General features: G+C 44.8%; 1 protein-coding gene across 2 annotated transcripts in view; it reads right to left on the bottom strand.

Moving 5' to 3' along the window:
• Positions 1-410: 410 nt before the first annotated feature.
• The window catches only part of LOC147446742 (bZIP transcription factor TRAB1-like), a 37,590-nt gene continuing 11,527 nt past the window's right edge, over positions 411-26,473 (bottom strand). Inside the window, exons 2-5 of one of the 2 annotated variants that reach the window (XM_086526294.1) lie at positions 1,886-1,957; positions 1,596-1,625; positions 1,346-1,418; positions 411-1,145 (exon numbers count right to left, since the gene is read on the bottom strand). In XM_086526294.1, coding sequence (XP_086382420.1) covers positions 997-1,145; positions 1,346-1,418; positions 1,596-1,625; positions 1,886-1,957 — 324 coding nt within the window. In that variant the 3' untranslated portion in view covers positions 411-996. Of the gene's footprint in view, positions 1,146-1,312; positions 1,419-1,595; positions 1,626-1,885; positions 1,958-26,473 lie in introns of those variants that run through there. The other variant, XR_015189948.1, reaches the window with a different exon arrangement.

The following is a 26,473-nucleotide window of genomic DNA, read 5'->3' on the forward strand; positions in this document are numbered from 1 at the left end:
TCAAAAACTTGAGGCATTAGAGAGAGAGAGAGAGAGAGAGAGAGAGAAGGCTAGAGGGGAAAATACTATGAAATGCCTAAAGTGAAAATACAACTGAAATTGGTCATATCAAACTCTAAATGAAGTATACGTTTTTTGAACATTTAAAAGCCATTAAGAGTAGAACTATGTGACCGAAACCCTTCTCCAAAATTGATTCTCTTTAATTTAGAGAGACAATATCAGTGGAAAATTTTTCTCAATCTACAAAATCAATGGTCATGCAAAAAACGAAACTTTGGAATAGTCAGTACGGAGTCAAATGTCTCGAAGAGATTGAAGAGAAGCCATAGACAAGGTTGACTATGACTTCAAGGAAGAGAGAATGTCATGAGCTATAACACTTTTATTTGAGAAAATTTTCACGGGAATTATGATCAGAGTGTCCTTTAGAAGTCAAATTCCTTGTTAAACAAAAGTGCTTTCCAAAGAGCACCAAAGAAATGTTTTCAATATTATTTTTGAATTGAGCGTTAAAACCTTCAAATATAGTCAATTATATTACGTAGGTTTTCCAAGGCTTGGGAGCACTCACGAGTGGTGTTGAAGCGGTGGGTAATAAGCCTCTCTCTGCTTCAAGAGGGCCGGAAGCCATGCATGCCTTGCTCTTCCGGCCATTGCTGCCGTTCTATACAAGCATCGCCTAAGCGGCAATCAAGCAAATTTACACTAGCCGCCGTTATAATTATTCAAGAGATGAATAGAGTACAAGAGTTAGTTAGAAGATGCAAGCTTGAAGTCAGCCAGCTGCCAGCTGCAGTTGTATGTATGTATTGGTTTTCTCGTTAAATGTCAGTGGTTGACAAACCCATACAAAGTGATCATGTCATCGTATGCAGAAATTAGTGTGCCAACATGATTGCACAAAAGCCCTGCTGCATACCACCATACAATCCCCCTGCCCACCACGCTTCAACAACCAAGATTATGGAATTACAGCCCTGCCACAGACCTCAGCTATTGCCCCCATTTTACCCACAACCAGACACTGTGCTCTCTGGCAGCCTTTTTGAGAGGGACATTCCAAGGATCAATAAATCTCCTTCCGAGATCGTTGTCCTCCACATGTGAAGCAGACTTGCTTCCAATTATTGATTCCCCACCATCTGCAGTTCCACAGCAAGCATCGCACCCAAATCCCGAACGCCCATCATGCAACTGCAGCTCTCTCGCATACCAGTAAAAAATATATATGTGTACAGATGAATATGAGCTGGGCTCTTTGTTGTCATTCATGCGTATGTGCGCACCAGGCGTCATGGTACATAGGTCCAAATTAAGAGCTTAAGGTCTTTTCACCACGGACCAGTTTGGGTTCTTCTTAAAGTCCGCGCTTTAGGGGGCATGTGCGACCCCAAGGAGGCTAGCACATCAAGGAACTAAAAACAACAGAACAGTCTATTATTATTGGCATGGCGCGATATCAGGGGTAAACACATGTTATGAAACCACGAACATTCTAGAAGCATTGTGCATTTCTTTTGTTGAGCAAGATTGTTCTTCATGAATGACAGCAAGCATACATCTTCCACATAATACGAAAGCACGCCGCTTACCTGCTTCCTTCGCGTGTCTGCCATCTCTTCCTGTAAATGACACAGACGTCAAAGGTTAGAGATTATGGAAAAGAATAGCCATATCGACAACATAAAACATCGACACACATACATCCTAAAGCCTTGATCATTGCATCAGAAAAAGCAACATTAAGGGAGGTCCTATGTAATGGCCAGAGGTTTGGACTGAACTCAGTGGTCCAGCGATCCAATCAGCTGGCAAGTTTCTCTCCGCAAAAGCGACCTTCAGCATTGGCCACTTGGATGGAAGAGGGCGCAAGGGGACACACCTGTAGCAGCCGTAACCGCATATTCTCTTCCTTCAGTTGCAAAACCTCTGCTTCAAGCTCCACTGTGTAAGCCTACATACATAACAATAGAGTTTAAACAAACCATCAAACACAGCTTACAACAGCACAAGGCCTTCCTAGATTTGGCCTCAAGTCCCATCTCTTCTTCTTTTTGGTAAATATGTGAATGTATTTAGAAAAGACGCTTTTTTCATCACGAGACAGAGCTCGCCCCATATCAAGTCCCATCAATTACTTTTGCAGGTTCAATTTGAGAATATAGAATACTTATCTTCTATAGTTAAAGAATCTTTGCTGACAACCTGTCTTCCTTGAAGAAATAATAGGAAAGGGAGAAATTGAAGTTTGGGAGAGCTTGGGCTACTTTCAATGACCATGATAGGCAGGTCCTTTGTGACAGGGTACAAAAGAGCTCATCACTCTCTGCCCAAACTGAGATACAAATTTTTTCCAAATATCAATGAATAAAATGACCAAATTTTGATCTTCAAAATCAAGGTCCAGTGAAGTCATAACCTATAATTTTCAACCAAAAAAATTACACTGCAAATCGGGATTAACGACCACTACAAATCGGGATAATTGTTTGCATGCATTTATACAAATTATAAAGAGGCTAAAACACTCACAAAACCACAAAAGCAAGGCACACGAGAAAACGGATAAAGAAGAAAAACTTACTCACCTTATTTGTTTTAACAGATAACACTTGACACACAAACACTATATATAGCTGATGAAAAGCTCTCGCCATACGTAGTGTGTGACAAGTGCACACATCACGGTGCCATTACTCATCTAAAGTTCACTATATGAGGCTATATCACATGCATTACGAGATTATTAGTCATACCCCTACATACATGATATATTCGTCAGATCTAGAGCAGGCAGCGGAAGATGCAATAAAGACAAGAACTTGCTCCCAATCCAGTGGACACCTCAATTCCGATCTAGAACACCTGCATGGCCACGTACATGAAAAAGGCACCTATGGAGAAGAGAGATCACTCAGGTAAAAAGAGACATGACTGACCAAGGGTGGTCTGGCATAGATTTGACATGCCCCAATAGATAGACCCGATGTACACACAATTGTAACTGCCCCTGCACACAAGACCAGACTGAACTACCACACTGGCTAGCACCCCAAGAAGCTCTGGGTACAAAGCAACCTGTAACTCCTCATGGCTGGAAGGCAACTCTGAATAAAGGGAGAGAGACGGGCCTCAAGGCTGCCATAAGGACATGGCTGCCCTCTAGGGGATCTGGGATCTCTACTCTCCAAACCCTCCTCCAGCTACTTTGAGGAAAAACGCTAGGGATACAACCAACTGTTGACCACAACAAGGCGTGGAATGGGCTGCCGACGATGGAGAATTGCAACACCTCCTAAGCTGCCCAAAAACGCAGGAGAGGCTGATGCCAAAAAAGCTAGCACGGCTCCTCTGCAAGCCCTCAAGGGCACCCATACGACCAGCCCCACGACCTGGCAAAAAGCCCAATACCTGTTTGGGGGACATATTTGGGGCAGTTTGAGGGCAGGTTTCGGGACAGATTTTGGGGTTATTTAGGAATTGATTTGGGACTAAGTTGAATGGAGGTAATTCAAGCCTTACTTTAGTCAACCGTTCCGGGCCCGTTCCCGTTCTGTGCCCCCTTCCTCCTCCCCGTTCCCGTCCCCGTCCCGTTCCGGACCCTCCCATTCTCGTTCCCATTCCCCACTCCCATTCCAGGTAACTATGGGCTACTGGACACTAGGGTGCTGGGCAAGCACTAGAGTGCAGGGGGAAATGTACCCTAAGGCAATAGGAGCCTACATGGCTATGGAACAGAGCAAAAAACCTAGGCTAGGAATGACTAGAATATCCCGACATGAGAAAACTACCTCATACTAAGGGCATAGCCACAAACAGGCGATGATAAATTTCGAGCGTTGCTGCTGATGTGGCAGCAGTGGTAATAATTAAAAAGTTAGAAGTTTTTGAAGTCGACGACGATAGAAGCGCTCGAAGCACTCGAAATTTATCCGCAGGGCCACAAAACAACCCTCACTCCCTAACACCTATCCCTATGAGAAATTGGTACCGACTGGACAATCCAAAGAGATGCCAAAACTCCAACAATATTTACAATATGGTCGTCTTTGGAAAGGCCCACCTATCTAGCGCTTGAATACTATTGATTATGAACATATAGGAGTTGAAGGAACGGGAGCGACGTTCCAACACCTCCTCCTCTTGCCATTGTTACTGAAGAGGACTGCACAAGTTTGAAACCTGCTCATGCCTCGGTGTTTTGCTTCTGTTTACATAGCAAGGCAAGGAACGTAGGGAATCTGTAGAGATTCCAAGGTAATAAAGTTGAAAGTAGCCAACAGCTGATAATCTTAGCGTTTAGCCTAGGACAAGTAGTGTTCGTGGTTAGCATTTCGCCTAGTAGTAGTAGTAGAGTGTGGTTAGGTCCGTACTAGCCAAACTCGTCGAAGGTATGCAAGCATTTCCAAGCCTAACCTAGTGTGATTTTGCGAGTACTTTTGATGAGGACTTAATTGAAAATATGTGGCATATCCTTAAGACGGTATAATTAGAATGTTTAAGGCTGAAACCCTTACTAGTAGCCTTACCTCTTCGGCAAAGGGCTAGCAATTCTGTCACGTGACACATCCAACCCTATGTGTCCGTGGACAAGCTACAGCATGATCAAGGTTCAGTCAGTCGAGTCCATCTAGATTTAGAAGTGATCTGGCACTTTTGTGAGTCTATTCGTAGACTTAGCATAGATGCATATCCTCTGGTTGCACACAGCATGATCATCAAGTATTCCCATCAGAATCAGTCAGGGGAATTTTCCAGTGCATTTAGCCTATTTTACTTATTTTCGGCACTTTTCACTTATTAATTTAAGTGACTTTGCAACAAAAGTAGGTAGGACAATTTTGCTAAGTTTGTATATAAGCAAACCAAAGCTAGCACTATTTGGCAGAAGAGGCAATAGGAGCACATGCTCAACAGGCACCTTCTCAGCACAACACCAGTAGAAAGCCCCCAAGAGACCTAGCATTTTCGCTCCATAGCAACAGCCTAGCGTTTTTGGACCAGATCACCCAACGATTTGCACTTGCAGATTCCGGCAGCAACAAGACATCAGATCAGCCTAGCATTCTGCATTTGCAAGACAAACAGCGTCAGAATTGCAGATTTTCAGACCTAGCGTTTTTGCATCTGCAGCCAACCTTGGCGTTTTGCAGATTCTCCGCGACGGAAAGTCAAGGAACATCAGCGTTTTCAGTTTTCAGTAGTTAGGACCCGCAGATCAAGTCCCGAACCTCCAAATCTCACCTTCTCGCAACAGTTTCTGGCCGCACGGTCAGTTTCCGCAAGGTTTACAGTTTCAGCCCGGAAAACGCAGATTTCAGCATCTGCGTTTTCAGCGCGTCGTCACCAACATAGAGTCAGAATTCAGCAGATAGAACATTCGCAGATTTCAGCCCATAGCGTTTTTGGACAGCAATAGAAAGATTGCAGATTTCAGCCCTTAGGTCGACTTCATCATCACCGTCGTCATCATCGACATAGCCTAGACTTGCATTAGTCTCGTGCATACCGTTTGTACCAGTTTGTGCAATCATAAGTAGACCACTCTCGTCGACGAGAGTGGGGCCTTCGGAGGAGGGTTTTACAACGTCTCTGGTGTCGTATCTCTCTTCTCTCTCTATCTCTCAGTCTCATACACTTGCACGCACGGTGTCCATTCACTTTGTTTGTGATCACAGCACTCTCTCATTAAGAACAGAAGGCTCTACCTTCCATTAAGAACAAAAGGAACCTTGAGCACAGTTCGGAGCACTCATCTTGAGCAAAGTGCAAACAATCATTCTGCTGCACCTTACAAATTCCATGTTGCTAGTCTCCCACTTTTATAGTATAACAAAGCACTAACTTTAGGCATTCATCTTAGACAAGGAGCACACAACATCCTGCTAGAAAATATAGAAGATATCAATAGTCCAAAAACAAGACGCGACAAAATGCAAATAGGACCCTTTTTATCATCGTTTTTGAAGGTGATCTATTGCAAAATTTCCAACGACAAAAGCACTCCGTGTAGTAGCCCTTAAGGGGTTCCTACAACCCCCTATTCTTTGCTCTTTGGCAGAATAAAGATCCTCATAGAGAGATCCTGCAGGTCTTCGTGGAACACCATGACCATGCATTTGTCAATTCCAAAGGTCATGCCCCAGGTCTTTGCCCATTCACTCACCTTGTCAAGGCTCGTTTCTAGGCTTTCAGGAGAGTCAGTAAGTAGAACCAGGTCGTCAGCAAAAAAGAGTCCTTTAATTCGCTTGAGGAGGTTAGGTACTTCCAGGCCCCATGTTTCCCCATCTACATCTAAAATATCGTTAATGTATATATTGAATAGACAGGGCGATCCCGGGCATCCTTGGTGGACTCCCCGCTGCACCGGAATCGAATCCGACAGTTGTTCCATGTGTCGGACTTTAACAAAGGTGGACCTGTAGAGCGCTTGGAAAAATCTAAGTGCTCGACCTTGCAGCCAGCCGCAGCGAGCTTTAGGAACAACCCCTCGTGCGGTACTGTGTCGTACGCCTTCTTGAGACCAATGTAGGTTGCATAGGTTGGTTTCCCATCCTTATGACGGAGTTTCACGATCTCCTTCAGACATGCGACCTGCCCTACGCATTCCTCATTAGTACAGAATCTTGCTTGGCCGAGATTGAAGAAGTTCCTCTTTTCAAGTATCTTAGTGTCCGCCTAATCACGACCGTAGTGGGGACTTTTATGGCAACGGAGATTAACGCGATCCCGCGATAGTTATTAGTGTTGGTCAAATCGCCCTTCTTGGGGATTGACACAATCACTGAGTCGCTAGCACCGGCCGGGATGTCTCTGGTGTCGTAAATGCCCTCAATTATGTGCAAGTATGCCTTGCCCATCTCCGATCGTGGCTTACGCGGATCCGACCTAAGCCCCTTATCTTTCACAAGCAGCTTAAAGAATTCGGGTGGTAAACCATCACCACCCGCTGCCTTGTGCCTCTTCAAACGCCGACAAGCCTCCCGTACTTCATACCAGTTCAAGGGGTCACATACTTCAGGCATACCAAGCCAGATGCGCACGTGTTTGTCATACCATGCAAGCGGATCCTTGTTGGTACCGTCCGTATCGGCGAATACCTTGGAGTAGTGACCCTCCCATACTTGTAATTGCCTCTCTGGTTCCATTACTAGCTCCCCATTTGCGTTCAAAGGTTGATTGGCAGTAGTTCCTTGCCCCTTCTATAACAAACTGCTGACGTCTCAAAGCCTAAAGAATGGAGCCAACTTACAGATGTGGCCGAGGGGCCTAAACCCTAAGAAGAACAAGTAACAGAAAAAGTCCTACCAACTTATGGGGACCCCGTTCAATGGGGCCCCAAGTGACATTAAGGAAGAAAATAAAGCAGGATCCGGACACGCAAAAACTGATGACGTGGTAGATTTCCAAAAATTGTGTTGGCATGATGACGTGGCACGCTGTACGGATTTACGTAAATTACGGTGGCAGCTTTTGGCATTGCTTTTTGGACCAGAAGCTTTTGAGTTTTAAAGGCTTTTTACTGTAACTACTTTTCAGGCCAAGGGCCTTTAAATATGAGGCTAGGGCTCATTCTATGGCATGCTTCCTGGAGAAGGTGCAGAGTCTGGAGTACCGGCTTGTACTGTGTTGATGCAATATAAAGAAATACCGAAAGGGGCGCCAAGGTTTGGGGCCAATACTCTCCGGGTGGAATTCCACCACTCCGTGTCGCGTGTCGTCTCTCTCTCTTTCAATTCAGTTGTTATTAAAGTGCTAAAAGTCTGTTCAATCTGTTCTTTTCTATTGGCACGTGGTGCCCGTCTTGTGACACATTCCCAACTATTTTCTTGAGGTGGGTAAAGAATTTCTTCGCTTGACCCTCCCTCAGGAGCTCATTCACTTTTTCCACGAAGCGCTCGAAGGATCTTTGGTTACTGTCACGGACAGCAGCCTTCGCACGAAGTGCTATTGCCTTGTACTTCCTAACCGCTTGCCGGCCAGCCCTAGTGTTCCCAGACTTGTTCCTCACCTTATTCCAGTCTTTTCGACGCGCATTAATGAGTCTTCGAGCCCGAGGTTCGAGTCGACAACCTAACCTTGGCCTCGGCAGGGGCTTCGTGGAAAGAGCTCTTGCCTCTTTGGCAATTGATGTAGCAACGGAAACAAACTTGTCATAACATTGTTGGGTCGCATGTTCGTTCTCATGCTCGAGGTGCAGCAGAGTATTCCATCGATTGTCATTGAGGAACAACCTGCAATTCACATCCATCTTACATGCGTCCAATTTGGGTATGGACGGCACAGTCGCTTTGGCTGCTACTCCCGAATCCACAGAATGTAGCTGGCACACTAGTGGCCAATGGTCAGACAAGTCTATCCCCTTTGTACTGTATTATCGAAAGTTGTCTCGCGGCGGACTCGTTCACGAAAAAATGATCGATGTCCGACTTTCCCTTCCCCACCCTGGAAAGATACGTGACGTTCGAGCCTCAAACCATTAAGCTCTCGAATCCTCTTCCGCATCTCAGTAGCCACTTCTTCAGTGTCCCCGTCTTCATGTTGAAGTCACCTCCAACAATTACCGGTAGGTTTTTGTTCGAGATGGCGCCCAACATTCGGGCGAGGGTCTTCAAAGCGACTGTCCTGGCTTCGCCCAACTGGCGCTGCGAAATGTGCACATTTCCATGAATCCAAGCCCTCAACCTTTGGGAAAAAATTGTATGATAAACTGATTCGGGGAGGAGAAGTTGAGCTCAAAGGGCCTGAGCTCAATTGCGACTAGAGACGCCATTCCACGTTCTCCTGGTTTTGCGGTGCCTAGTGCATTGAAGACCACGTGCCCGGGGAGTCTAAGAGGCCAACATCCTTGGAACATTCGGGTTTCTTGCACCCTGACAATGTTCCATTTCCCGCTTCCCATCAACGATCCAAGCTCGCTCCTTTTGTTTCCGAGTCCGTTAACGTTGAAGGTGGTGTTCATTCCTCCCAGTAGGCATTGTCCGTGCTTGCCGCTTGAGTTCGTTCCTTCCAGTAGAGGTGTGCAGTGTGCTCATAGCACTCACTGAACACAAGTTCGTCATCGCTTTGAGAGTATAGTAAGCTTTGAGAGTATAGATAGCTTTGAGAATAGTTGAGAAATTTGGAGAATTTGAAAGAATGAGCGCTAGAAAGCAAGAGCGTTTAAATATATGGTTGTACTTTTCATTAAGGGCCCCTGAATACTCTCTCCCGCGGGGGTTGGGAGAGAGACCACTTGCATCCCCTCGTGGTGCAAGGATGGGCGCCAATTATTTCCCCTCATCCCCTTGAATACTCTCTCCCGCGGGGGGCTAGGAGAGAGACCACTTGCATCCCCTCGTGGAGCAGGGATGGGCGCCAATCATTTCCCCTCCTCCCCTTGTATGGCTGGCAAAGGGGAGGTTTACACAACACGCCCTACTTCCGCAAAGTGGAGTTTGGATCTCACCATGGAGTGAGTCCTTTTAATTTTTATGATTCACGACCCCCCCCCCCCCCCCCCCCCCGCCCCCCCCTTTCGCACTCGATTGGGGGGTACTGCTCGAGACTCATCCCTTTGCAGCTCGAGGGGAGCCACCACTCCCCCCTGGGTGGCCCTAAGGGAGAGCGCCTCTGACCCAGGTCTGGGGGGAGAAAAGCTTTTACACCTCTCTCCCAAGCACCCCGTGGGGTGAGCCTGAGATGTCCCGTCCCCCCCCCCCCCCCCCCCCGCCCTACGGGGCTCTTAGCCAACTTCAGCAAGGTGAGTTACCCCACCCTCCTGAAGTCCTCAAGAGACTTACCTTTAGCCCAGGCACAGGGCGTAATGCGTTCAATACCCATAGGACAAACTTCAGGTCTAGTGCGTTCAAAAGCCACAAGGAGTGAGTTACTACCTCATCCGCTTGGAAGCTAGATCTTCACGGGTTGGGAATCACCCCATCCGGTGGAAGATCCCTACCTTTAGCCCAAGTACAAGGCGTAATGCGTTCAATACCTTTAGGACAACCTTTGGGTGTAGTGCGTTCAAAAACCACAAGGGACGAGTTACCTCATCCGCTTGGACGTTAAATCTTCAAGGGTTGAGTATCACCCATCCGTTAGAAGATCCAAAGAGGCAATGGAGAGTTCTCGGTTAGGATCCAGTCCCGCCACGTGGAGGCGACTCTCTGTAGGGATGGGTGAAGACTCAATGGGAGAGTGGAAATGTATATATCATTGAAAGGTGTTTCATCCTCACTAAAACAAAAACCCACAAAACTATCAATCTCTCCCATCTCTCTCTCTCTCTCTCTTTGACCTAGTAGACAACAGTTTACTCTTTTGATCAACTCTTTTGATCATAACTTCTTCATCCAAACTCCAATTTGGGTGATCTATAGCATCTATCGAAGAGCACGATGCCCTCTACACACTACGCACTAATGTAAAAACACAAAATTTTTAAGCAATGTAAGGCTTTTCTGCAAGAGCATTTTTAAAGTGAACAGATTCAAGAAAGTTGACTCTCATCTCTTATTTTACATACAATGTCTTCCGGCACTCACAAGGATACTTCTTCAACAAGGTCCACAACCGCTGTAGAAAATGATCCAAAATCTCCTACGTATGAAGATACCAACAGAACCACGATTATGGCATACTTGTTATCGTTCCAAGAGACCGTAAACAAACGAGGTGAAGACTTGCAAACATTTGCAATGAAGAATGGCACGCTAAAGATTCTTGTTGTTGAAAACGAGCATCTCCAGAGGACACTTGAGATGCAAACAACAAGATTGATGCAACTTGAAGAGGAGGTCAGAGAATGTAAACGCTTTCTTATGGACTTGAATGGTCTGAAGGAGCGCACTATATGCACAAAGAAGTCTTAGGTTGAAGTATGTGGTAGCAATGTGGTTCCTAATTCCTCTCTCAGGTAAGCTATGGCCCAAACAAAGAATGCTGAGAATATGGACATATAGGAGTTGAAGGAACGGGAGCAACGTTCCAAGAATATTGTTGTTCGTGGAATTCCTCAAGAGAAGTTACAGAGACTTCCTCCTCTTGCCATTGTTATTGAAGATTTCTTCAAAACCGACTTTGGTATGTCAGGAGTTATGGTTTTCGGAGCACATAGACCGATAAGCAAGGAGCTGCTCGCTCTAGAGAATGGCCAATTGTATGCGCCATGCCAAAAATAAGACCAAACAAAAGATTATCCTAGATAATAGTTGAATTTATTTAAGGGATACAAAATGTTATGTATGCAAAGATCACGCTATTAAGCAGCAAAATATGCGCCGCAAGGCATATGAGAATAGGAATAAGAAAAACAAGGAAATCTCTCATGAAGAAAACATGCCCAACAAGGACGCAAGTCCCTCAAGCAAATAGAAATGTGCGATCTGAGGCCGAGTTACAATTGAAAGTATGCTTTGGGAATTACAATGGATAACCGTCGAATGTAGGAGTTGGTATAGATAAACTAATAAGCAAGCCGATGTTGTATATCTTGTTGAAACTTGGGAGCATGATACACAAAGGATTAACGAGTGAAAGGATTACAAAGTACATTCATTGATATGGTCAAAGAATCTCAAGCCAAAAAAAGGGCAAGGACGGGTAGCATGTATTATTAAGAAAGGAGTAGAAGATATGGTATCAATTATAAAAAATGAAAAGCACAAACGTTATGTATGGTTGAAAATTATGATACCGAAAAGAGAGTCCATTTTTATAGCCAATTGCTACATTGCTTATCATGATTCCCTCTTTTATGCTTGCATGAAAAAAGATCAACCATTTGTTGATTTAGAGAAGAAGGACATTGCTTATTTCAAAGACAAAGGTGACATTATTCCGGGGATATGAATGCTCTCACGAAAACATTGCAACATGATACTCAACACTTTGATATGCGGTACATTTCAAGGGAGTTGGAAAGAGTTCACTTGTATGATCCTACTTCACTGGATGAGAAAGAGCCGGATCACTATGGAACGCTACTTTTACACAATGGTGTAGCTTTATGTGGAGAAAAACTAAGCATGATAATCTCAGCCAAAAGAAAGAAAAGTTATCTCTTTGTATGGTTTTCAACGGGCACCAATGTAAAACTAAATGAAAAGCTTTCAAGAAAGTTACTTATTCTTGTGACGATGAATGTTTTGTCATAAAGCATGTCCATGGTGTCAATAAAGGTAGATCACGCAAAGACGAAGAATGCTTTGTCATAAAGCATGTCCATGGTATCAACCAAGGTAGATAACGCAAAAGGTGGTTTGATAAAGAATGTCAAGATGCTTGAAAATCCTTGATAAAGCTAGATGTAACTATGGACAAAGACAACTATCAAAGTCATTTATATACAAACAAGGCATTGATTCAAAAGAAGAACATGGGAAGTGAAGCATCAATTTTAGAAGTCCAAGAAAAGGCACACGCATGTGGAAGATTTTGGAGAAACTTGACGGACAAGCGCGTTGAGAGTCTTGGTAACTTGAGTGTTATGAATATGTACACACATTGTAGGCACAAGGTTCATTTCCATCTATGCCCTCTTTTTTTTGATATCGAGTATGTGTGGCAGGCTCGAAAAGTTGGACACTCACAAAGCGAGAGATCTTGAAGGTATCAAGCTAGAAATGATTAAGTGGACGGAAGATTTTACATATGATTGAATGTGTTATATATTCAATCTTGCACTTCAAGAAGGTATGCTTTGTGATCGGAGCACTAATTGAGTGCATAAAGGAGGGAATGTAAAGAATGAAAATAATTGCCGAGCTAAAATGATTGGGTCTCTTATGGCAAAGTTATTTGGGTGCGTAATGGAAATAAAATTGAGTGATTGGGCTGCAAAGATTGGCAAGCGTGCAAAAGGACAAGCACCATTGACCATCTTGTCACTCTTCGTGTTCTCATGGAGGAAAGCCGGTTGAAAGGAAAGCGATTGTTTTGTTGCTTTGTGGACTTCAAGAAAGCCTTTGATATGATTCTACGTAATAATTTGTGGAGAAGTGAGTTTATGCTTGCGGTTTCTCGAATTAGGAGAAATCATATGTCAATTGCGTATGGGAAGAGAAATTTAAAAAAAAATTGCAAGCACTATTGGGGTTGAGCAAGGATGTCCATTGTCACCAATTTTCTTTAGTCTATGCATCGATCAATTGGAACAAATGGTACAGAACGGGAAATTGGGATGGGAACGGAGAACGGGGAACGGAAAATGGTCATTCCCTGTTACTATGATGGAAAGGGTTGTAGAGTACATGATAAAGATGGGTAAATGAAACCGGCCTGTTCAATCCAAAAAGGGCAGTAGACTTTAAACTTAAACCTTATTTGCTTTCACCCATTTAATTTGTCGCCCACTTTACCTGTACTTTCAAGACACAACAAAGGGGAAAGGGATACAGGCTGCTAGATTGCACCTGTATGAGTAGACCGACACCAGATTGGCCCCTAACTTAGGCGCCCTATTCGGTATTTCTTTACTGTTCAAAAGAGGGAATAAACGTTGTGGTTCCTTACAAGCTGCCCCACACAAACTTGGCTGAATTTCAACTGTTCCGGCCCGATTTCGGCAACATAACTGTACTAGGACCCTTCACAGTCAGTATTCCCACGCATTGAGTGACTTTCCCGACGCATACGGGCACTTTGCAAGACCTGGCGAGAATCCGCAGCACGCTGAATTCTCTGTTTTCAGCCCCCGAAAATGCGCCAGATCACCTGTACAGCGGTCCCCTCGCGTCCCCGAACCTCTTGGGGGTATTAGGGACCGTTTAGGGCCAAAACCCTAAACCTGCAAAAATACACAGCAGGCTGTAATTTACTGTTTCGGGCTCCGTTTCGCGTGCCGATCGCATCCGTAGCAAGTCCTCGAGCTCCTGCACCTATAGGGCTACTTGCCCTTTGAATCAGACGAGATTTCTGGCGTGAAACCTCTCCGAATTCACCTGTACCTACCGGGGGGATTAGCCGCTAGCTAATCCAGTACCTGTGCAAGAGGCTCTTGCCTCGGCAATCGCGCATGAACCCACACAACTGTACATTGGTCAATTGAAAAGCCCACTAGTGGGGCATAACATACTGCCATAGGGGAAAGAGGGCAGTGCATAGCGTGCAGGGCATCACTCCTCGCACCGCACTGTGCATAAGAGGGAAAGCAAGCACTCCATAGCTCTTAACCTGTGACAAATTCTGCAAAACAGCCCCTCCTCCCTTCAAATTCAGCGCCAACTCTTGTTGCATGAGGAAAGTGCACCAGAAGGTGCCACTTGGCACATTTACAAGCATTTTCCCGTTTCGGGGTTGCCGCCTAAAAATCTCCCAACCGGCTACCCAGTTGACTTCACGGCAGAGTAAGAAAATGTTCCCCTCGTCATTCCGGAGGTAATGACGCAAACACATTTTCAGGTCCCAAAATAGCAGTTCCCTAAATTTTAGGAGATGCTGCCATTGTATCTTTCTAGGTCATCCGACCCTCTTTGTACACTGTGGCCACATCCAGAACTGAAATGTAGCCTCTGTAGCAAAGGATTCGCTTTGGCTAGTCAATGACCCCACTTTGGCTAACCATAGTCCTTGTCCAACCTTCGTGCTCTCTTGCCCTCAGGCCTTGACTCCCTCTGGACAGTTCCACACTAGCTATGCAATGTAGGACAGTTAGATTTCCTAAGGGGTGTTTCCAAAAAGTGAAAGTAAATAAATAATAAGAAAGAAATCAACAAAAAGGATAGATAGTAGTCACACGTTGGTGACATACCCCCCCTTGAAATCTCAAACGTCCTCGTTTGCATCTATGTCGTACATGCTCACAGTCAACATTGATGTATGCAACACCTGTCGACACATGTACGACACATACATGCTCATTGTCAACCCTAGTGTATTCAACACCTTGTCGACTCATGTATTACCTGCGTGTGAACCCTGTCCCAATGACATAGTGATAGCTTCGCACTCTGCCATTGTTTTGAGTCACTAACTTTCCAATGACAAAATGGTAGCGACACATTTTGCCACTGTCTTATAGTACACGTTGGATCCCGTAACACTTTCGAGCATACCCAAACTGACAGTTTAAGAATGCAGTTACACATGTACTCTTTAATAGAAGCAATTATTGTATCCTTGACAAACTGACAAGAAATACTCACTTCTATAGCATTAAGCACACTTTTGGACATTCCATAAGAGCAATTGCCAAACTGACAATCTGTACAGCTCTAACATTCATGTAACAGGTATTTCATTTGAGCTCACTTTAAATACCATGTACATCATTTCTTTCAGAAGCCATTGTCACACTGACAATCCATGTAGCTTTGAAACTCAAGGGGTCAAGGTAGGTTGCAAATCGAAGGCTTCAAGGTAAAGTGATAACACAGTTGGTGACTCTGCAAGTTCACCTTCTTCCATCCACTTAGCATCCATTGGTGGATAGTTTCTGAATTTTACCAAGTAACGCCTAGCAACCTTGCCGTTCACTTTTGTGCCAAAATCTTTTCCGGGTCCAAGATCTCGTCAAGTTCCTCCACTTCCGGCTGATCTTCCACTGGCATATCCTCTGGCACATCACCCACATAGGGTCTGAGAAGACTCACATGAAACGCATTGTGAATCTTCCAATTGTTAGGCAATTTCAGCCTATATGCAACATCACTGATTATGTCGCACAATTGAAAAGGCCCATAGTAACGCATGCTGAGCTTTGAAACATTCTTTCCTTGCCCTTCATCTTCTTTAACCTTGCCTTTTCAAAGCACAAAAGCACCCAATCACCAAGTGAATATACCACTTCACGACGGTGACGATCAACTGCTTTCTTTTGCTTTGCATGAGTTTTTTCTAAGGCCACTTTGACCTTCTTGTACATTTCATCCATGTCCTGGACATACTTATCTGCTTCAAATATCTTGTCCTTTGTATGCAGTATGGGAGGAACTTTCTTGCCACCTTCAACAATCTCAAAAGGTGCCTTGCCAGTTGATGAATGCACTGTATTATTGTATGCATACTCCACCAATGGCAAATATTGCTCCCACTTTCCTTTATGCTCTGACACATAACACTTTAGCAGATCTAGGACAGTAGAATTTGCCTCTTCTGATTGCCCATCTGTTTGAGGATGAAATGACAAAGAGAATTTGAGCGTGGTGTCCATATTCTCAAACAAGCCTCTCCAGAACAAACTTGTCATGCGTGGATCACGATCGCTAACAATCGACTGTGGCATCCCATGATACTTGAAAATATTGCTCATAAACAAACGTGCCATCTGATCTAGCTTTATCTTCTTCCTGACAGGAATAAAATGAGCCTGTTTGCTGAATCTGCAAATAATGGTCCAAATACCATCGTTTCCTGTCTGCGTTCTCCGATTATCAAAGATAAAATCCATAGCAATACTTTCCCATGGTTTATCTGGAATAGGTAGTGGTTGCAATAATCCTGGTGCCTTTTGCCTGTCAAACTTGACCTTCTGGCAAATTAGGCATTCTCGCACAAAGGCATCCACATCCCTTCTCAATGTAGGCCAATAGAAGAATGTCTCAACCGCTTTAACTGTAGCATCGATACCACGATGCCCTGCATACGGTGGGACATGACTCTCTTCCATAACTTTGCGTCGCAATGGCTTTGTGACACACAATCTGCCATGCATCATCATGAACCCATCTTTGAGAAGATAGTGTTCATGACGTTATCCGTCCATTAGCTGCTCGAAGACCCTTGCAAAATCTTCTTCATTTTCATACTGTTCTCTCATATCATCAAGTTCATGATGATAAGGAATTGACACAGCTGAAATTTGTGGCTTCCTTGACAAGGCATCAGCCACAACGTTCTTCTTGCCTTCCACATGCACAATCTGAAAATGGAACATGGACAAGATATTTGCCCATCGCATATGCTTCTCAGATAACTTTGTCTGTGTCAAGAAGTACCGCAAGGTCTGATGGTCCGTTTGGACAACAAAGTCTGCACCTAGCAAGTAGTGTTTCCAACTTAAGAGCGCATGAATCACAGCCAGTAACTCTTTCTCATAGACCTGCATGGTCATCTCTGGCCCTTGCAAAATTCTGCTCTCATTGGCTACTACCCTGCCATCTTGCATTAGCACTGCACCAATGCTACTACCATAGGCGTCACACTGGACCACAAATGACTTCCTAAGATCTAGCAACACAATGACTGGATCTGAAGTCATCTTTTCCTTTAAGAGATTAAAAGCTGAAATCTCTTTCTGTGTCCATCTAAAGGTGACTGCCTTCTTTTGAAGAGCATGTAAAGGTGAAGCAATCTCAGCGAAATTTAGGATAAACCTTCTGTAATAGGAGCATAGTCCCAAGAAGCTTCGCACATCATGCACCGTCTTCAAATCTGGCCATGACTTGATCGCTTCAACTTTTGCAGGATCCATTTTGACACCATCCTTTGAGACAATGTCCCAGAAAGTGGATCTCTTCCAGAAAAAATTCACTTTTCTTTGCATTGATGAGCAACCTATGACTGCGTAGCTCTTCGAACACAATGGCCAAGTGATGCCTATGCTCCTCTTCATTCTTTAAGTAGACTATCATGTCATCAAAGAAGGTATCAACAAACTGCTGGTGTGGACGGAAAATTATGTCCATCATCCTATTGAACGTAGCAAGAGCATTTGTGAGACCAAAGGGCATCACTAAAAATTCGTAAAGGCCAAACGTTGTTCTAAAAGCAATCTTGTGCACATCCTCTGATCTAATGCGGATCTGATGGTACCCACTCTTTAGATCTATCCTGCTAAGCATAGCTACTCCTAATTTGTCCATAATATCATCAATTCTAGGTATAGGAAACCTATTCTTGATGGTATTCTTGTTCAGTGCACAGTAGTCGATGCACATACGCCATGAGCCATCCTTTTTCTGCACCACCAACACTGGAGAACAGAATGGAGATGAACTGGGCTGAATCAGCCCCTTTTCTAACAGCTCCTGTACTTGGCCCATTATCTCTTTCTGTTGAGCCGCACTAACCCTATACGGAGGCTTATTTGGTGGGCTACTACCTGGCACCAAATCTTCGCATGGTTCTCGGGTCTCTCTGGCGGTAATTGAGACGGTAATGAATCGGAAAAACAGTCACTATACTATTGTAAAAACATTGACCTTTCTTTATCTAGCACAGATAAATTTGATTCATCACAATCTGACACTTCACGTGCAAAAACCAAGTACGCAGAAAGATGCCTTTTCATTACAGAAGTAATAGCAGAAGCTGATACAGTGGGAATAGACTCCCCTTTAAGCTTTACATCCAGAATGTGAGTCTTTCCCTTGCTCTGTACAGTGATCTTTTTGTTGTAGGCATCCATGATTCCCTGTGCACGAAACAACCAAGGAATACCTAACAACACATCACATCCGTCCAGTGGCATGATGTAAAATTCTTCAGCATCTACATAGGACTGGATATGTAGGCACAACTTTCCAATGATGGGTGTCACAGCCTCTGTATGGCCAGGGCATGCCAAACTTGCCTCTGCTGTATACCCCATCTCTTCAGGTCTGATTCTCAACTTCGAAGCCAATTCTGGGGAAATGAAGTTGGCTTTGGCACCTGGATCAAAGAAGATGAGCACTGTTTGATCCCTAACCTTTCCCCATGCTCTGCAAAGCTCACTTGCATCTGAATTTGGCTTGTCGCCCACCATATCTGGCACTAGACCAGCCATGCGCTTCTTTCCTTTCTTGTCCTCCTTGTCTTCAGAATCAGCTGGCCTTTTCTTTGTAGGACAATTGTAAGCAATGTGGCTAGGCTGCTCACAGATGAAGCATTTGTTCTCTGACCTCAGGACCTTCTTTTGCTCTTCCGACTTGCGAGGAAAGCATCTTTTCCATTTCTTTGCTGGTCCCTTTTCTGATTCAGCCGTAGCTTTGTCTTTCCCTGCGTTGGCTGGCTCCTGGGTCACTTTCGGAGCCTCCTTGGGAACATACTTCTTTGCTGAATTTTTCTTGGCTGATCCCTCCTTGACGCCAGTATTGAATTCACAATCTTCTCCCTTGAGCAAACCATTGCCAGTGTTTGCTACCTCGATGAGCTGCTTCAAAGTAGTGACTTTGGTCTTCGTGCAGTATTTTCTCAATCCTTTGGGTAGGCCACAACAGTATTTTTCAATCTGTTATGTCAATGGCACAAACCTATAGGAAGTTACTGGAAGTAGAGCTTTCCAAAACTTCCGATTGTAATCATCCAGATTCTTGCAAGTGGCAGCATTAAGCTGGTGCCATTCTGTCATGACATCTGCTTCAAAGTCATCAGATAACCATGCTGCTGCAAAAATCTGCTTGAAGTAAATCCATGTGTGTTAACCCTCGTGGCTCACGGACACCCTATCGCCTACGACGGACATTGTAACCGTATTATTTATTTAAGTAGAGTCAGGCACCGGGCTTGTCGGTCCAATAGGGAAAGGTAGAGTGATCGCCGATGAGAGGCGCACTCTAACTGGGACATTCAAGGGATTAGTTGGCTAAGCATGGGCGCCCAAGTGTGAATGGGGTGAGCTCCTATAAAAGCCAACTAAACCTAATTTTTACTCATTCTCTCATTTGTGCAATAGAAGAGTGCTCTTGCTCTATCTCCATCTCCATCTCCATCTTCTTCTTCTTCACCTCCTTGTGTGTGTGTGTGTGTGTGAGAGAGAGAGAGAGAGAGGGAGAGTGTGTGCGATCGAGCATTACGAAGGCACAACGGCGGCGAAGCGGTTGAGCGCGGCACGACTGCAGCTTCTTCTTCATTGCGGCGAGGAATCCACCACGAAGGCGAGCGTAGAGCGGTGAGTGACACACCCTTTGCTCTCTTGAGCTTGCTAGTTTAGGCTTGTTGTGTGCTTGGAGCCGTTTGCGGCTCGCACGCGGTGTATCGGCAAGTCCCTTGCTTCGACAGTGCGGCAAGGAGCGCACATTTTTGGCGCCGCTGCCGAGGATATGCCCTACACTAAGCTCGGTTAGCACTTTACGCTTTCTTGTGGTGCAATCTCTATCATAGGAAAGGCAGGGAATGAGTGTGTGTAGTTGTGTGGAGATTTTTGTTTTGTGCGTTTTCTACGTTTTCTGGTTTGCACTGCACAGTTAGCATTTTCTGCATTTAATTTTCATTTTCTGCGTTTAATTTTCTGTCAAGTTCCAATTTCTGCAATTTTCTGCATTTTCTGTGCTTTTTCAATTCTCTGCATTTCTTGCGTTTTTTCAATTTCTGCAATTTTAAAATCTGCATTTTCAATTTCTGCGTTTTCAATTTTTGTATTTTCTGCAAAGAAAAAAAAATTATTTTTTTTGAAAAAAAAAATTAAACGCGAGCGAGCGGACGGTTAAATTTTTCGAAAATAAAAAACGTGACTCTTAAAACGGACGGGTTGGTTTGTATAAAAGATAGATCGGGATCGGGATCGGGATCATTTCCCCAAGCCCAAGCCCAAGCCCAGGTCCAGGCCCAGGCCTCAGTCCTCAGTCTTATGATATATACTAGACTCACTCTTATATATATACCCTACCTCCTCAAGAGGGAATGAGAGTGTGGGGCAAATCCTCCACTCTCCTCCTTTCTCTTCCCACTTGCACCCTTAGACTTTCTAGTTTGGGCTTAGTTCCCTACTGAAAATTGACAGTTTTAGGGATTCCGAGGGCATAGAGTGACCAAACGGAGGGCTGTAAAGCACGGCACGACCCTCTGACCGAGACGCTCGTTTTGAGCTATCATACGCTCTATTCTATAGCCGGGTCAGAAAAAAAGGACCAAAAAGTCAAATTAAGGAACGACTTGGGTTGCAAAACACCCAAAAATACTAGGTGAGCAACCTTCACGGGCACTCACTGACACTTCTATGGGATCAAGTCATATGAACCTACGCTTTGGGCGGGTGCTAGAACACGAGCATATTGAGGGTGCCTCTGTTCATACGGACACCCATTACCCATCCACGATAGGCTCTAGACCCTCAACGGGGACACAAGGTAGCACCACCCAAGACCCTAAAATAGCCGCTAGTGATTCCTCCTCCGACTCAGAAATCATGGAAGCATACCCTACCCAAAACACTGAGAGAGAAGGCCATGCACCTCCCGAAGCTCCACAGCTTAGTACTAGTATGTTTAGCCGTTTCATGGAAACATTAGGTAGAGCTACTCGCTCGGAACCTGATGCAAATGAAGCACGCGAAGGGGGTGGGGAAATGGACTCTCCTTTCACATCGCACGTGGACCCCACACCCCCAAAGAGTGTCTATATGGATATCCTACCTGGGATGACGAAGTCAGACAATGTGGATTGGGTCCACCTAGCAGCAACCATAGACACTTGGGGAAATAGGGGGATGACCTGGGTAACACCTGAGGGGGATGAAATGCCTGTACCCTTAAATATGCTACAAGCAATGCATATCGCTTCCGACAAGACTCATCCTAATGTCACGAAGAAAACATACAAGTGGGTCTCTAAAGCTTCTTTAGTGACCATAGCTAGTGCTAAAAAACAGAAGCCTTGTAAGAAACGTACCACTCGCTCCAATAAAAGTAAGAAAATGTTGCGATGGATCCCTAAACGACTATTGGAAGCCCAAGGCTACTATCAAGGAAATGATCAAATCTGGGTGTCAAAACGTAGATTGTGCTCTTACCTATCACCTGACCCAAGTGAGCCCAATCCCGTATCTCCAAAACGAATCAATGATCGTGGAAAGAAAAAAATCACAGAATGCTATACACCCGCTCTCGAGCTAGTTTGGGTACCAAAGAAAGAACGATTTGTTCCACCTAGCTCAGGAAGAGGGGAGTCCCATGAAGCTTCTAGCTCCTCATGTAATACATCCATAGAGGTAAAAGCTTGTACACAGCCTCCATCTATAGTAGTGGACCTCCATGAAGCTACAAAAGAATCCACACCTCCCAGTGTTCAAGAATCACCTGATGAACCACTTCAAGTTCGATCCTGGGAGAGTACCTTACCACCCTTGCAGCTTGACGAGGCACCTAGGGTAATAGAAAACTACTGGCAAAAATCCTCACCTATTACCAACTGGAACAATTGGTTTCAAAGGGTGACAAGCTCATTTCAAATGGTATGATCTACCCAAGGAAGGGGGGGAGTGTTTGTGGACATCCATCATTCACTTGCTTCCCTCTCAACCTTTTTCCCTGACCTCTTAATCTCCAATCTTAGGAATGTACATATAAAGCTTTATACTCACAAAAAACAAAAAAATAAAGAGCAAGAGCAATTCGCAAACGAGTATGCACAATAAAAGTCAAAACATTGACTCAGACCTACACATTCACATCTGGTACAGTGAAACAGAAACCTATGCCATAACACACCTTTGATCCTCATCACTGGAGTGATGGAGGGTAGGTAAGATTAGTACGATAGGAGTGTTTCTGTTTTAGAGTTGAGAGATTAGCGAAGTTCTCTTTTCCCACTGATGTGCCTCCTAGAGGTATTGTTTGTGTTTCATAGTGTGTACAGGAGCGTGTTGCTATTGATAGGATTTGGACCTTCATGGAACCTTTCTCTCGTTCACACTTCAAATCAAGCGCGACCATCAACACAAACAGGTGTTTCTTGTCCATTAGCATTGCCCTTATCTTTTTGCATCCATGTTTGTCTGCTTTGATTGTGATTGGTAGCATAATATTCAGTGCATTTGCTTAGTATCAAACATTTAATTCAATGTAATGTTTTGTCATAATCACTTGTCTAGGTTTAAAAATCAAGCAGTCCGACTAAGCTAGTTTGACCAAGCTAGGTATTAGAAATCTTCTCTTAATACCATGGGGAATGCCTTCCTAATAAACAATGGTTACTTAGGTTCTTAATCCGATTTAGGCAGCATTGTGTGAAATGTACTAGGGCTTTCTAGTGGGCTTAACCCTAGTGACCTTTAACTTAAGTATTATAAAGGGAGTTTACTAATGTGATGAGCCTGGGGAGGGTAAAAGTGTTATATGACCCCCCAAAGTTACAAAATTAAAATGCTGAAAATGAACAAACAAAAAATCAAAGTGCCACAAATGAAAAATTTTACGCTGGAAGAGAAATCTCAGCTTGAATTGGTACTTCACTCACATGTATCGCCTATGGTACTAGAGCCCTAGAGGTTCCCAGTGTGGGCGCTTTTCCTTGAAAAGCAAAAAACCCAAGGCATACAAAGTAAGCACACACATCATAATTGAATCAATGTGAAAAGACTTTGGGGGGTTAAAGAAAAAGTATCAGTCAGGCGATGATTTCATGAGAAATTCCTTTAATGGTAGCTTAACTACAAGGTTTTCTAGATATAGCCTCTAGTCAACCCTCGAACATGAATACTTGGCTCGCGCGATTAAACAACTTAATTGACCATAGAAAATTAAGAAGCTTACCCATGGTATTAATATTCGATCTCTAGTGCCTTTCGACCGTCAAATTAGCGACCTCAGACTTGTTTAATTTTTTACCTTTACATCTGTTTATGCATTTGATTACATTGCAATTTAATGTTCATTGCTAACAAATTGTTTGAAATTCTTTTACCAATCAATTTGTCTACCTAAACTGCATATGCTTTTTAAGAGAATGCAATTACTGTGCCAATGTTGTTTGATTTTGCAGTGACTGAAGAAGGCTAAGGACATTCATCTCAAATGCTCTTCCACCTCGACGAACCAGCTTCAACTCAATAGCTTCCGAGGACGGAATCTACATCAGGAAGGGGGCAATGTTAACCCTCGTGGCTCACGGACACCCTATCGCCTACGACGGACACTGTAACCGTATTATTTATTTAAGTAGAGTCAGGCACCGGGCTTGTCGGTCCAATAGGGAAAGGTAGAGTGATCGCCGATGAGAGGCGCACTCTAACTGGGACATTCAAGGGATTAGTTGGCTAAGCATGGGCGCCCAAGTGTGAATGGGGTGAGCTCCTATAAAAACCAACTAAACCTAATTTTTACTCATTCTCTCATTTGTGCAATAGAAGAGTGCTCTTGCTCTATCTCCATCTCCATCTCCATCTTCTTCTTCTTCACCTCCTTGTGTGTGTGTGTGTGTGTGAGAGAGAGAGAGAGAGGGAGAGTGTGTGCGCGATCGAGCATTACGAAGGCACGACGGCGGCGAAGCGGTTGAGCGCGGCACGACTGCAGCTTCTTCTTCATCGCGGCGAGGAATCCACCACGAAGGCGAGCGTAGAGCGGTGAGTGACACACCCTTTGCTCTCTTGAGCTTGCTAGTTTAGGCTTGTTGTGTGCTTGGAGCCGTCTGCGGCTCGCACGCGGAGTATCGGCAAGTCCCTTGCTTCGACAGTGCGGCAAGGAGCGCACAATGTGGACGGAGCTTGCCCTTAAAGCAATAAAGTTGTCCACCATTGTCCCGCATTCCTTGTTAAGAAAGTGGCTGCCTTGCGGACCTTTGAAGCCTCTGTAAAGTTTCCCCCTGCATAGGCCTTGTCAAACTGTTGGAGGAATGAGAGAGTCTTCTTCCTGTCATCAAACCCTGTAAAGGTCGTGAATGTCACACCTTTGCCACCTTCTTTGTACGGAGTTGGCCTCTCCAGCGGCGTTAAATTGTCATATGGAAGTGACTGAAACATGGGAACACTGTTAGGGTTCATTTGTGTTCCTTGGCCGCTATTAACTTGACCTGGAAATGCCATATTTGGCTGCTGATTTGTAATTCCAGCCATACCAAAATTTGCCTGTGGCATTCCAAATTGGCCCTGAGTGCTCTGAAACCCTGGTTGCATACCCATGACACTGTACATGGGGTTAGGCATCATCGTTTGAGCACCCCCAAACACTGTTCCTGGCGTGTAAAACTGATTTCCAGGTGCATGACCAGCCATGCTCTGGAATACGGATCCACCTCCAAAATAGCCAGGGTGTACTGAAGGTGGTGGGAAGACCTGTTGCATAGCCTGTAGGTTGCTTCCCTGCCCATTAGAACCAGCTATAGGCTGCTGAAAGGTGGCGGGCTGCACTGGTACAGCTTGAAAGACTGGCATCTCAGCCACCTGTTCTTGCACCTTAGGCATAGGTTGTGGAGACTGCATGTTCTCCGTCAAGTGTACAGGTGTTTCCATTGACTGTGCAGTATGAATCACCTGTGCTCGAGCCTTAACAGGCTTTTGAATATGATCCAGTGACCCAACTTGCTGAGACGGAACAGGAGGTTGCAGAAAGGCTAAAAACCTCGGGTTTTGCATTACTTGTGTGAACATAGCGACAGCAGTAGCCAACTGGGTCCTGAATATATCATCATCCGTCTGTGGTGGTCTTGAGGACTCACCCACTTCATGTGTCTGTTGACCCTGTGAAGAGGAAACCTCTTCAGTCACATAATCTGGTCTGTCAGCCATAATTGCAATTCCCTGTGTCTGGTCTATGATCCCCTGTGTCTTCAAGCCCAAAACTGACCAAGGATCACTTCTATGGGAAAAAGTGATTTAATCCCGTCGATGGAACCATGAAACCGGCTTGTTCAATCCAAAAAGAGCGGTAGACTTTAAACTTAAACCTTATTTGCTTTCACCCATTTAATTTGTCGTCCACTTTACCTGTACTTTCAAGACACAACAAAGGGGAAAGGGATACAGGCTGCTAGATTGCACCTGTATGAGTAGACCGACACCAGATTGGCCCCTAACTTAGGCGCCCCTTTCGGTATTTCTTTACTGTTCAAAAGAGGGAATAAACGCTGTGGTTTCTTACAAGCTGCCCCGCACAAACTTGGCTGAATTTCAACTGTTCCGGTCCGATTTCGGTAGCATAACTGTACTAGGACCCTTCACAGTCAGTATTCCCACGCATTGATTGACTTTCCCGATGCATACGGGCACTTTGCAAGACCTGGCGAGAATCTGCAGCACGCTGAATTCTCTGTTTTCAGCCCCGAAAATGCGCCAAATCACCTGTACAACGGTCCCCTCGCGTCCCCGAACCTCCTGGGGGTATTAGGGACCGTTTAGGGCCAAAACCCTGAACCTGCAAAAATACACAGCAGGCTGTAATTTACTGTTTCGGGCTCCGTTTCGCGTGCCGGTCACATCCGTAGCAAGTCCTTGAGCTCCCGCACCTATAGGGCTACTTGCCCTTTGAATCGGACGAGATTTCTCGCGTGAAACCTCTCTGAATTCACTTGTACCTATGGGGGGGATTAGCCGCTAGCTAATCCAGTACCTGTGCAAGAGGCTCTTGCCTCGGCAATCGCGCATGAACCCACACAACTGTACATTGGTCAATTGAAAAGCCCACTAGTGGGGCATAACATACTGCCATAGGGGAGAGAGAGGGCAGTGCGTAGCGTGCAAGGCATCACTCCTGGCACCGCACTGTGCATAAGAGGGAAAGCAAGCACTCCATAGCTCTTAACCTGTGACAAATTCTGCAAAACAGCCCCTCCTCCCTTCAAATTCAGCACCAACTCTTGTTGCATGAGGAAAGTGCACCAGAAGGTGCTACTTGGCACATTTACAAGCATTTTCCCG

This window comes from Adiantum capillus-veneris, chromosome 12 (genome assembly GCF_014529385.1).
Source record: "Adiantum capillus-veneris isolate H3 chromosome 12, ASM1452938v2, whole genome shotgun sequence".
In the NCBI taxonomy this organism is placed as follows: domain Eukaryota; kingdom Viridiplantae; phylum Streptophyta; class Polypodiopsida; order Polypodiales; family Pteridaceae; genus Adiantum; species Adiantum capillus-veneris.